Raw genomic sequence first — 13,721 nt, 5'->3', positions numbered from 1 at the left:
ACATATTCAGACAAGACAATTGTAGACAATGTTCACACAATTACTTTATTTGCAACAAACAAGAATACATGTGACACATCAGATGTCTACTGGGTATCTTGTCATTAATTTCAAACATTTTATTTTGACTCCACTGAAACACAAATTCTTTAACAAAAAGGGCCCTGCATAAATATAATAATGTGGAACGTTGTGGAGAAAAAACATCTATCTTTTCTTCACGGAGCCACTTTTCTTTTCTGACTTTGGCTTCTTCCCATCTTTTTTTCCTTTTGAGAGATTCTCGTAAACATCCTCCTTGTTTCTGGAAATAATAAAATGAAACAACACGGTAGTGATTATTGCTGGAATAGAAGATTCATTCCGCAGCCAAAATTGATTTTCTCCCAGTTTGGTCAGAAGCAAATGGAAGCTGCTCGAGGAGCTTAATGAACGGAGATGGCTGCTTCAGATCGACTGGAGACTATTCCGACTATGCCGACTATTCAAAGGTCCAAGTGGGTCAAAGCTGACGGTTTTGTTATTTTCTTCCCTAATTGGTCAATTAGTATACAACTTAGTCCATAGTTGAAGCCCAAAACACTTGTACATTGTGATCACTTCTGTTTTCCATTGAAGGGGCACTTGACCATTTTTACACCCGAGGTTCAGGGAACTCAAACAGGTTTTCTGTCGCTCTGCAGGGGAATTGGAAAAAAAACAACTGATTGCATATGTTTTAAGTTGCACTATGGGAATTTGGGGATGGGGGGGATCCAGCCTTTTTTACTCAAAGTCATACCAATACAACTCTTATCTCAACTATTTTGCAGCTGTTGCGTTCATATTTGATCAATTCAAATAGAGAGGATTCAGAGGATCACCGCGCTTCCATGGCAAGTTGTTGAGACATTTCTTTCTGCTCTGGCAGGGTGGACAGATTTAACTCGCTTTGCAGGCCTCCTGTTAAGAGCATGGTACTGCTAAATACTAGTTCTTTGTTACACTGTTTAGAGCGGCTCTATTTTAGTTTATGCAGTAATCCGCTTTTAAGGACTTATATCCCGGCTTAGTTTATTTGGTTTCAGTATTGCAGAGAGTAAGGCTAGACAACAATTCAATATGCATTCAACAAAACTGAGGTGAAGTTCAGCTGCAACTACAATGAATCCTCCCTCCCCCCCACACGTCCTTATCTCTAAAAGGTAGAGTCAGACTGCCTGCACACCGTGTTTTTGAAAGGAAAGTTGAGTGAGAGTGAGAGCAGTTCATATGTGTCACGGACAGATAGAGGCGCACACACTTTGTTTTCATCCCTTTTTAAGACACAGAGACACACACGTTCACTCACTTTGAGACCCTCCTGCTCACCGGCTGGTGTTTAAGTTGCAGATTTCCATACTCGGTCTCGGTTTCCTGGGAAAGAGAGGAACATTTCCAGATATGACTAAAGGATTACTCAAACCCAGAGAGGTTCACGCGACAATGTTTTTGTTTTCTGTCCCTGGGTCAATGTTCATCTTTCACCAGCCGCTCTCTGATAACGTATCATTCTGCTGACATTGAGATAGTCGGTCGTAAAGGCCTATTGAAATACGGAACGACTAATTTATAGTGCGTTTCATGCGTGTTCGCGGCCCTGTTGCTCACCATGGAGGCACAGTCCTTGGCCTTGGTGGTCTGTATGTACTCGGAGACAGACAGGTAGATGAACTTGTACTGGGCTTCTGTCTGCACCATCCCGGAGCGCTGCTCTCGCACCATCTGGATGTATTTCGGGATGTCAAGATCACAGTCCAGACCTACAGTGGGAGAAATGAAACCGTTGGAAAGGACAAAATAAACTGTGTATTTTGAAGGGTTTTGTTTTCGTGACTAAAAGTTACCGATGGCATCAATGGTTTCGATGATCATGTCGATCACCACAATCGTGCCTGTTCGACCAATCCCAGCACTGCAGGGATTCACAGAAGAAACAAAGTTAATATATCAATCCAACCAGACTTTGTCCCCTCTACTAACGCAACTAGAAGTCTGCAACCATGCTAGCTGCTCTGTGAGGCTTTGCTGCGTGCTCACTTATCAAAAATACTTAAAACGGGTACAAATGACCTCAGTGTCCACAACATCACATGGGGAAAATTCCATAAGGATAAAATGTCAGTTGACTCAAAGCTTTTGTTCAACTACTACTAATCTTAATCCTAAATATATAATCGTTCTAATCATAAACCATAGTGTGTTATCACCCAATGTAAGATGAACTGCTGTGTGCTGTGATGTTTTTTACAACATCGCACCAGAAGGATTTACATTCCCCCGACACTGTGTGTGACACTATATCTCCAAATGCACCATTATGTCTTACAAAATAACCAGATTAACCAGTCAATCACTGGAAAAAATAGTTGATGAATGTCTTGAGAATCACTTAATTGTTAACAACAACAAAAAAACATTCCAGCCCCTAAAAAGTGAGGATTTGATGATTTTCTTTTTGACTGCCTTAAATAAGATAAAATATTTTAAAAAAAGATAACATATTTATATGAGACATACTTTATGATCCTAAAGGAAATTAGCCTCGGACACGTATTGTATCTACTGTTGAGAAAAAAACCAAATGACAAAACGTGTCGCAACATCTCAGCAGTGAGCACCTGCAGTGGATGACCATGGGTCCAGCATCGGGGTAGTCGGCCTGTTTGGCGTTCACTTGACTGAGGAAGCTCAGCACGCCACCCGGCTCCTGAGGGACGCCGTGGTCAGGCCAGCTCATGTACTGGTAGTGCCAGATGGTACGAGAATGATTTGGCTGGGAATGACACACAATCGTGGGATAAAGATGTTGAAGTCAGCATCGTACATATGCGTCCGTGGGGGAGTGCTGAGAGGTCAGAGAGTAGTGTTTGCAGGTTACCTGGTCCACAGGAGCGATCTCCAAAACTCTGATTTTGTAATCAGCGGCTTCCCTCTCTGAATTGTTGGTCACCACATACGGACCCACCTCCTTGGAGCTCTGGACGTCGGGCCAGTATGGCACGCATTTATTCTGCAATAAACAATAAATCAAGTAAATTCCGCTATGCAGTTTTTAATTTTTTTGTTGTTGCAATTAGCCTTTTTCACTTGACCCCATTGATTTGAACTCACACTCGAAATTATAGAAAATGTTTCCGCACATTTCTATATTCACAAACTTAACCAAAGTCAATTGTTTTAGTGCTTTTAGTAATTTTTAAAAGAACAAAACACACGCTTAAAGTTCTTGTTTTGATACTGACCCGCCCTTTCTCGACCTCTCTTGTTGTCATGACGATCACCCTTGTGTCCTCCTGCCATACCATCTGCCAGAAATCGTTGACGGTTGTCGCTAGGCACCCCTGGGTGGCGATGTAGACTTTCGGAGCTCCGGACTCCGACAGGTTGTTCTACAAACACATAATGAACTAGTGAAAGCTGCTCAATACACAGACATCGACCTTTGGGTCTAGAAGAAGAAGATATCCGACAGTTTTTCCACGTTGTGATTCTGTCATCTTGTGCTGTTGTTACTATAAGGGCAGAGACTTTAGAGACTTACTCTCACGTAGTTGGCGTTGATGTAATCTGAACCCACAACATCAGCATTCCTGTCCTGCAGGCAGACTCTGGTGTCATTGACTTGTGGGAACAAGTGAAAGAGTGACGACACGGAGGGAGAACAAGAACAATTGTTTAATGTCAATACTGTAAAAATGTGAAAGATTTGGTTGATTTGAAAAACAAATACTCACAGGGAAGAATATTCTTGTATCTGTTTTTGCTCTTGTTTTCAGGCCTCTGACCTTCCTCTCTGCTCTTTTTCACCTTTGCCTCAGACTTTTGAAGAGCCTGGTGGGAAAGAGAGATGACTGTGTGATGTTTTCTACTACCTATTAATATTAAATAGTATGTGTTATCAACAAGTTGTGACATGCTATATGTAGTATTTCACTCAAATATGTCAATCAGACTGTTACTTTACAAGGAAATGGTCACACATTCAGTAGACATTCAGTTCCATATTCAAATCCTCTGATGAGTCATCATGTAATATGGCATTTGGACCACACGATGGTAGTATAATACCAGCACTTCTGCCGCACAGTAAGGAAGTCTTCAGGACAACCTTGTGGTTCTTATTACGAAAGCATTATGATAAGAAAAAGTTTCCGTGAACATAAACAAGGCCGGTTCAGATCTTACATCAAACTCCTCCCAGAAACCGGCCTTGCTCTTCTCTCCCTCGCCCTCCTCCTGCTGCTGTGTGGTCTGATCCAGCTGTTTCACTCTGCTGTCAATGTCTGCTGCATTCACTCTGGTGGAGTAATAAGGCTGCAGAAGAGACAGGCAATTATATATTTGAAAAGAAATTTGAGCCAATGGAAGGCGTCAGTCAAAGCTGTGGGTGATATTTCCTTTGGGCTGTGCCGTTCGTCTTCTATAATAATTTACAAATAACCTGTTTCTGGTCATCAAAGTTAAGACATTACACTTGTTGAATTTGCACACAGACACACACACAAGCAAAATACATTTCACATGTTACAAATGATTAAATCTATATCATTTGTATGTGATACACTGAAGTTCACCTGTTTGAGATGCACCCAGTTACCAGAGATCTCTTCGATGCCTTTGCGTTTGTAGTTGTCCACCAGGTCTGTCAGCGTGTCAAACAACTCTGAACCTCCCACTGTGTACCTGTCATTCTGAAGACAAAAAAAAACATTGAAACATAAAACTCATTAGTCTGTTTGAACACACAAACAAAGAGGTGGAGCCAAAATAGCGGGTGTAAAAATAAAGACTTTTTAAAAGAGAAGCATAATAGAAGATGGTGAAGTGACGTATTTTTATTGACCCAATCATTTGTACATTTCCTCTGGACTAAGGGAACATTAATAGAAATGAAGAAAATAACATTATAGCCCCATAAATCATTCAAACCTTGTTTTAGGGGTTACTGCTCTTTAGAACTTAAGAATAGAATAATTTAAATGAATCTAATTTGTGTAAAACACACACATCTACTTTAATGTAGACAAAAGCAGCAATTAACAAGTTATTTTAATGTACATTTAGAAAACTGTCCCCATTGTGACTCCTCCACTAATCTAACATCAATCTTTTGCACCTTAACGGTACCTAAAAACAGGGCTTACATTTCAATGAGGCTTAGTCTGTTTTTCTCTGTGAGGTAATCCACAGGTAAAAATAACATGCAAACGCCCAGGTAGGTGATGACGGAAAGACACCATTTATGAAAATGAGTTTGGGAGGACAACCATGTGACGTGTTTCCTAGACTGTAAATATCACTGGCAGCTTTTCACTGCCGGGGATAAGTGTAAAACACACTAAGATGCGGCTTTTGGATTTGCAAAAATATAGTTTTGTTGTGGAAAAATCTTTACTAAAACTGTCATCTATGAACAATTAAAATTAACAGTCTGATGTTACCAAAGTGAGGGGAAATGAGATTTTAAAATTATTTCAAAGCATATTACACAACCATGGGAATACCCCAACATTTTCTACATGATGTGAATCCTCATTCTGTTTATTCAAAGTAGAAGACTGACCAAAGACCGAACACAAGGTTCACGCATCAATGGTCTTGCATGTGACATCCACCCATGCTCACACACTGAAAAACACACGCAAGGACAAACGCCCCACCTGACACATTATCTTGATGTGGGAGACCCTCTTTCCTCCGGTTTTGCCCTTCTCGTCCGTCAGAACCGACAGGACGAAGTCTCCAGGTTTGGACAGCGACTCTCTGACCAGGAAGGTCCCAGACTCCTCTCGAGCACAGAGCAGCTTCTCCGCGTTCGGCCCGGACAGGTGGCCGTGGTACCACCTGGGAGGGGAAAACGGCAAGGAATGTTCCATTTGTTTGTGGTTCACTGTTAGGACCTTCCAAAAGACGCCGTCTGCCTCATGCAGCTAGCTGACCTGTAATTGCATTTCTTGAAAAAATGTCTTTAAGCTTGACTTTTTGTGCGCAGCAACTAAACAACAAACATCCTCCTTGTTTTTTTTTTTTTTTTTTACTGCCTTACGTGAGCAGAGAACCGTTGAATAACACGTAGAAATCTATTTCAAGGCGAAGCGGTTGTCAGACACTCACTGATGTGGTACACTCGATGCTCGAGCTGCCTATACAGTGAGCACAAATACAAAGCCGCAAAAAAAATCAGGTGTATAGTTAAAAACAGTATGGACAGATGCAAGTCGTGTTTCTGTCCACCAGCAAACTGCGTGTGTGTGTGTGTCTGTGTGTGCGTGTGTCTTTGTGCAGTGAATAGAGGCTCACTTGGCCATGTTGGGTTGTGACTTAATTTTAGGCACTGTTCTCGATTTCGTCTTCTGAACTTCCTGCTTTGCGGTCGGAAAATTTCTGATGACAGATTTCATGGCTTAAGAGGACAAACTATTTATAGCTTGTCCCCCCATATGTATAAACCACAAATACCCCCCATGCATACACCTTCCCCCTTCACACACTTTGCCTTCTATCTTTTTGCCTTTTTTCACACGCAATTGTTGATTCGGTTATTTGACTAACTTGTCAAATTACATTATATCCCTCAACAGAAACTGAAATGACACTTTAATTAAAGCGGGTTGCATGAAGCACTTGCAGACACAAAAAATACATTTGGTGTCCCGGTTTTGCAGAAGCTGAAGAACAGCCATGTGGAGGGGAAAGGTTGATGGAGCCCTTGACAGAAAAGGTCAGTAGGCTAACATGCAAATATGTCTGCCAGGTTTCTAGCCACCTATAACCATACTGACTATATTTATCCTATTTTCTGAGAATCGATAAGCCCGCCAGAGCTCAATACTTCCGCGGCAACATTAAGGGTGAGTTGACGTGTGTGTAATCACGATTGGAGATGAGAGTTGGAGATTGTGTGAGATGTGAAGGATAGTGAGCGAGCAAGAACATGATGGAGTGTGCAATAGAGGAAGGCACGTTGGGTCTGGCCATTGCTTTCAAAACTGTGTCAAAACCTAAAGTTTCCAACCGCAGCAACAAAAGGGAAGTTAGACAACTGACAGAAAGAGAAGGACGAGGGGGGGGGGGCAGGGGGCAGAGCTTTCAGCTAGGGCTAAGTCACACACACACACACACCATAGCAAGTGGCGTCCTCCTTGGCTCTTGAAAAAGGTGCAAATGCTTATAGATTATACTTGTTAGGTATTAACATAGTTTAACAGGTCAACCGTTGCATAATGTTTCCGGCTGGAAGTATTATTAATAAAACACCCCGTTCAACATTAATGGAATGGAAGTACAATGTACAACGTCAATTTGGATAAAAATGAGTTATTAGTTATTAGTTAGCAGCAACCTGACGGAGTCTTTGATGTGGTCAGTTGTGAATGCAAACACAGACTGGTCACATTATCTAAAAGTTATATTTAGCAAACAGAGCTACTTGCAAGTTGCTGAAAGCTACTATCGGTACAAATGAAAGTTAATAAAGTAGCAATACTCCCACGGCGATTTGCATCGTTGTAAGTACGAGAAGTACTTGAATTCTTAATATTTAAGTCTTAGTCAAAACTAAATTGTGATGAGTAGTTCATCTCAGTTCCTCATTGTATATTTTTAGCAAAAGATTTATACATTCTGTTCTGGGAATTAAAGTGCTTCCAGACGATTTGATAATAACAAAGCCTTTATACTACTACTTTAAGTTAAAATTACAACCAGTAACTACAGCCAATGGATTCAGAAAATACATTGACATAAACAGCAATAGTAGGTCTTGTCTCTCATGTTATGGCCAATAATTAAATGAAAACTAATTGGATTAAAGAGGTGGTATTTTCAGGTTTGTTCAATACATGAATAATTGCTTACATAAGTTACAGTTTGAATTACTGATTGCAAGGACCAATAATCACTAATGATATTGTAATGTCCTTTATTCTTAAAATTATTTGTATATGTGCTGTAAAAACGGCCCAACGGGACAAAGATGTCTAAACTGGAATTGTTTGCATAATCATAGATTTGGGATTGTTGATGAGGGACATTTAGAAGTTCATGATAGCGGGCCAGATGTTGGAATGAATGACCCACAAATGACCGTAATCATCCTCAATAAACAGCCGTTGAAGGAGTAATACTAAATACATAATAAAATACTAACTTTATTGACTTAACCACCTAACCAAACACCATTTGGCGTAACCCGAGAGTGCCGGTGGAGCCACCTCAGAGTAGCTGGAGACTGAGAGCCACATTGACCGGAATGAGGTTCGGCAGAGGGAAGTGAACATGCACAGACCTCTCGGTGGTGGGGTCGGAGCAGTTGAGGGGGTATCTGAGCTCGATGATGGTGCCGTCCTTGTCCTGCAGGATGCCGTTCTCGGCCGTGTAGTACTCCACCAGCTCCGACAGAGTGGCAAACTTCTCCCCGCCATACAGGTCGTAGTAGTCTCCCGTGTTCTGGATGCGGATGTGGGTCACCAGTTCGCCCACCCTGAGGGGATAACGGTCAGGTTCAGGGCTAGCGTCAATGTTTTTCGTTGACAAAAACGTATGGATCCAATCACACGTTGTACTACAGTATGTGTGCAATATAAAGGAATCTGTGTTCATCTTTGACACAAACATTTGAACTTTCAGTATTTTCACTGTTCTCAATCAACGCACAGAGACGAATGTTAACACAGTAGTAATCTGGCTGTGTCATTTTAATAATAATTTTAATTTAGCTGTTTTCTATTATTAGCTAGGACCAGGAATCTTTGTATTTGAATTAATAGTTTCTTTGTAAAATAATTTGATTTGGAGAGGTGACAACGCCTCTGTCATTCCATACACATCACATTCATTCAGTCCAAACAACATTTGTCTTTGGGACTTAAGAGGAACTCGTGAAAAGGAGAACATGTAAAAAATGTACGTTACGCCCTTTTAAGTCTCAAACACAAATTTAAAGACAGCAACAGATATTATCACAAACATATGTATCTCTGGCAGAAAATCCTGTTATTCAGTTTAAGCCTCCAGCAGTACAGACTATTTTAACGCCCTATTTAAGTTATTCAACACACCTTAATGTGATCGATAATACTGTGATCAGTGTATAGGCAGATCATCTTTACATCAGTTAAACCCCATCATGAACGAACATGAAAAAAAAGTCAAATCAAAGTCATATAAAACTAGATAATTTGTAAATTAACATTTTAGGAAACACTGCCTTTATTCTGTTAGAATTCTATCTGTATTTTGAAGTGCATACATTATCTTTTTGATTGATAAAGACATTTTAGTTTCACTTGAACAACCACATTAACTTAATCTTACACCTTTAAAAAAGCATCATACTTTATTGGCCATGACACATTTATTTATATAACGTGTTATTTTATCGTACCCAAAAAGTGCAAGTAAAAGTTTCCGTCTAGTCAGAGGGTGAATATTTGCATGTCCATCACAGCATAGTTGAGCAACAGTTTTTTTTAATTAACAGTGAAGTTCAAAGATCAATTGGGAATAGGTCAATAAAACAGGTAACGATAAGATAAACTGAAGTATAAATGTGCTGCAGCAATCAATCAGGTTCCAAAATAACACATTTTCTTCTTCTTTAAGTTATTTGTGGTTGAGCCTAAGGCCAATTTTAAAGAGAAGGAGGGTGAGGTCAGCTACTGAGATGGAAATGTAGAAGGAAGATTGGGGTGTTTTTGCAGTCTTAATTACCTGACAGACAGGGAGAAATCTCCTACATTTTTCTTGCTGGGTCGAGCCAAAAAGCTGCCGGAAATGCCTCTCGTCTTCAGCCTTTCCTCGGCCTCCAAACCTGTGATATCTCTGTGGAACCACCTGAATCCAGAGTAAAATTAGACTCAGTATGAGTGCCCTTAATACACACAGAGATAAGACCTGCATCTGATAAGCATTGACACCGACGCCTTCATAAGCACAAACATCACTTTTAGGTTTTCTATATTGAAACACAATGAACAAGTTTTTATGGAGAAAATTGAGTATTTTTTCTGGCAGTCTAACTGTGGCTGGTTTACCAATAAACTACCATTAATCCCAGCACAGCCTTGCAAAGTTATCAACTCATTAACCCATAATTCTTCCAGTCAATTGACAGAGAACATGTCATTGGTTTTACAAATGCTTTGCTTGTTATGGTCTTCTAGATGTAAAAATTGTACTTTATTCTTCATTGTCACATCACCGTGGCTTCTGGCAACCAGTGATGTGACTTCAGTAACATGTTTTTAATTAAACCATTCCTTTATTAATGGGTAACACAACTGATATTCATATTGTTTCATTCCCCGGCCAGTTTTTCGTAGTCTTTATCATTTATTGTCAAAACTGTATTAAAACGTCTTTCTTTCTCACTCTGTAGAAAATGCTGCTCTGACTACAGAGCAAAAAAAATCTATTATTGTTATTTATAAATGTATAAACCAATATTAAACACCTTCAAAATCTTGAGCACTGGTTCTTAATTAAACCTTTTCAGAAAACATGACTTCAACAACCGGTAAATATATAGACTATTATAAGCCCAGAAATCCGGGAAAGCTCCAGCTTGAAAGCCTATAAAGAACACTGAGGAGTTTCTCAATTTAACATAATTGCAACAGCTCTGACCAAATATCTACCATTTCCTGGAGCCTGTTGAGGATGGAAAAAGTATGTTTAGGTCAAGTTTCGACTTACGGCCTGAGCTAACGGTAAGTTTGTGCTTGACATTCGAAGGATCCCCAAAACATTCAATTGTTGCTTCAAGGGCTTTACTGAACCTGACACTTTAATTTATTTCTAAAAACATTTTTCGATCAGTGTTAAAACTCACAAAATAAAGCTTCAAATTTTAAAAATGGGGAACCCCAGTGTTTCCCCATTTAGCTTTTGGTTATTAAACAAAAAAAAACCCTTAGTGGTTGAAAGAGAGGACGGTCCCAGAAGGAAAAGACTCGTCAACTCATGTTAAAGGGAGCATTGTTAACAACCATTAAAGTGTTTTAAGGGTTGAAGATGAAAAAAAAGAAAAGAAAACTCAATTAGTCCATCTGTTAGCACAAATATTCCTTTACGCAACAGACACTGGTGCACACACGATGCATCATAAATCACATGATAGCGGAACAGTGCGGGACGAGCAGACAGCTGGGGAAAGAAAGAGAAGGAGGAATGGAAACAGAGAAGTATCGTCACGGCTCGCACAAAACACAGAGAACTGTGACACAGAGGGCTCGACTCACCGAACCATGTTGACTCTTTGCTTCTTCTGCAACCAAAGAGAAGGAGAGCGGTGGGTGAGAGTCACTTGTTAGCTGCACACGTGCAGACTCACAAGCGTAAGCCTGTCAATACGTAGATTTCTTTTGGGCTTTTTATATATTTCTAACGTTATAAAAAAAAAAGAAACACGCGGTTCATTAATACTTCCTCAATACACACAGCCGCATAATAAACAGAAGTCAACATTCGTTCTCATGCTATTGCGCTATACTCTCCACTCTGACACCTGTAGAAAAAAAACAACAATAGCCCACGTATCGCTCTGTATCACACACCAACCCTCAAACTACCCTCCTCTCCTCCTCTCCTCCCCTCCTCCCCTCTTCCCTACCCTCGGTCCCAACAGGAAAAAGCAGGTGAACACTTACTCTTCTCGGCTCCTTCTGAAAACAACTGAGACTTTGCTGAGACGCGTGGACTGTAGACGCCTGTCTCCCCTCCTCTCTCTCTCTCTCTCTCTCTCTCTCTCTCTATCTCTCTCTGTCGTTCTCTCTCGCGCTCTCCCCTTCCTTCCTTTTCACATCTCCTTTCACAAAATAGTGAAAGCAAGACAGGAACCAAAACAGCTGACAGGCATGAATTGCTCCAACAGAGGGAGGCGCGTGTTTTTTTTTTTTGGGGGGTTTGTTTGTTTGTTACAATTCACGACAACCACACAAGTCATCACAAATCGCACAGTAGGGTTAAACTCAAGAAACCTGCCCCCGGATGCGCCATTGTTAAATTGCCGTGCAGGTCTCGGCGCAGAACTCGCAAAAGGATGAAGGAAACCGTTCCACGCATAGGTGAATCACGAGCGAGAGTGCGTGTCCAGCAGCTCCACTTCCGTCACGGGAACGAACGATCCACGGCATGTGAAGCGCGAGTCTACACGTTGCCCCCTCGGACGTCGCCGACCCATCTGTCTGCGCAACACCGTTGGGTCTGTTTGTTCCAGGTGTGTGCGCGCGCGTGGGAGTCACTGACAAAAGGTCAGACTGGCTTGGAGCACTTCCTTATTCGCGGGTGTGGGAGCAGCCTTCAGCTGGTCAACCATTTGCAGTTTTTGGACTCCCGTGAAAAACCATAGAGCCGAGTGGCACGAGGCCAGAGGAGCCGGGTTTGTTGGCCCCTGGTGTCCCCGAGACACACTGGTTTCCCGTTCAGTGCAACACACACTGCAACAGAAGGGAGGCTTGTTTGCCAAATGCCGCGAACACACAAACTGACATTTTACGACCGCGCAATGTCGGAACAAACATTTAACTTGCAAATCGAATTGACCTACAAGAAAAGGTTTGAAAGGTTAGTAGCAGTAGAACAGAAGTAGAACAGAAGCACGTGAAGCTGACAAAGGTGTGCAAACCCCCCTATGAATAAGTACAAACATACAATATATACAGAATACTGAAACACCCCCCCCCCCCCCCCAGGGCAGGGGCGCACACGAACACGCACGCGCGCAGCAGGTGTTGTTGGTCGTGGTTAACGCAGCTATTGCAGTTTGCATTTTCCGCCTCACAGGTTCTTACGCTTATCAGTTTTTTTTTGGCTTCTGTTCCCCTCTGACAGCAGACAATGTTGCTAATGACGAACATGAGAGCTGAGAGAGACGTGAACTATGTCGCATGTGTATGCTTATGCGCATATAATGATACACTGTGTATATGAATGTACATGTCACTCTGTCCCTCTTCCGTCTCAGCCTGGAAAATAATTATTGTTGACACTGTTGAAACTATTAGTCAATTGGTCCTCGTTTTCAGTGCTTCCTCCTCCTTGAATGAGAGGGTTTTCTCTGTGTCTGTGTTTATATCTTTCTATAGAAATGTATAATTTGGTCGGCAATATGACCTTGAAACCGTAGAAATCTGTCAACCATTATAAATCTTTGATAGTAACATATCCCTAAATCATTTCTTAGTGTGTTAATCCATGTGGGCAACGGTGGAAACAAATGTTTGTTTTGGTTGCATTATTGGATTTTAACATTTCCATTTGTTTGGTTTCGTCACCTTGAAGATGAAATATGTCCTGATAGAGAATTTGAGTCATATTCTCCACTTACCTTAACAATAGAAAAACGTTGGAAATATTATTTCTGGAGATTTCACAAAACGCAGATAGACAACAATGAAGTAAGTGGGCTTTGTGCAGTTAGTACAAGTGTTCAGTAAGTACATGTCAAATAAAGACCAAGACATTGAAGACTAAAGAGGTGACAACACATAAAAATACAAGACACTCACCGACAAGACATTTTAGGCACTCTTTACCGACTGTCTCTCCCGTCTCAGTGCTGCTGTCTGCGGTGTGCGTTCTTCCCTCCAAACACAGTGACAGTCCGGTTCCCCTTGTCCTTTACTCTCTATGTCCAGTCTCTCCCGGCCTCCCTCCCTCCCCCGTGATCAGATATCAGGCTTCATCCGCAGCCCGAACCA

The 13,721-nt window shown here is 41.3% G+C and overlaps 1 protein-coding gene across 2 annotated transcripts; it reads right to left on the bottom strand.

Annotated features, from left to right (window-relative positions):
* Positions 1-31: 31 nt before the first annotated feature.
* ptpn6 (protein tyrosine phosphatase non-receptor type 6) lies at positions 32-12,250 on the bottom strand. 2 transcript variants are annotated; one of them, XM_037453367.2, is made up of 16 exons: positions 11,670-12,250; positions 11,262-11,403; positions 9,733-9,855; positions 8,309-8,503; positions 5,682-5,865; positions 4,596-4,712; positions 4,207-4,335; positions 3,756-3,852; positions 3,563-3,642; positions 3,264-3,410; positions 2,900-3,031; positions 2,640-2,794; positions 1,866-1,933; positions 1,630-1,781; positions 1,331-1,395; positions 32-304 (listed from the first exon to the last, which is right to left on the bottom strand). In XM_037453367.2, the coding sequence occupies exons 2-16, from the start codon at positions 11,267-11,269 to the stop codon at positions 208-210; spliced, it is 1,749 nt and encodes a 582-aa protein (XP_037309264.1). In that variant the 5' UTR covers positions 11,270-11,403; positions 11,670-12,250; the 3' UTR covers positions 32-207. The 2 variants fall into 2 exon arrangements, with proteins under 2 accessions (XP_037309264.1, XP_037309263.1); XM_037453366.2 differs by having other exon boundaries at positions 11,262-11,287.
* Positions 12,251-13,721: the final 1,471 nt, after the last annotated feature.

Source organism: Pungitius pungitius, chromosome 11 (genome assembly GCF_949316345.1).
Source record: "Pungitius pungitius chromosome 11, fPunPun2.1, whole genome shotgun sequence".
Classification (NCBI taxonomy): domain Eukaryota; kingdom Metazoa; phylum Chordata; class Actinopteri; order Perciformes; family Gasterosteidae; genus Pungitius; species Pungitius pungitius.
This window is presented reverse-complemented; position numbering and strand designations above follow the sequence as displayed.

What these genes read in the sequence shown, in the direction of transcription:
- ptpn6 (XM_037453367.2), bottom strand. An exon ending in ACTGGGTGCATCTCAAACAG is followed by an intron (nt 4,336 to 4,595) that starts GTGAACTTCAGT and finishes TCTCTTCTGCAG; the next exon opens with CCTTATTACTCCACCAGAGT. An exon ending in CGAAACCATTGATGCCATCG is followed by an intron (nt 1,782 to 1,865) that starts GTAACTTTTAGT and finishes CTCCCACTGTAG; the next exon opens with GTCTGGACTGTGATCTTGAC.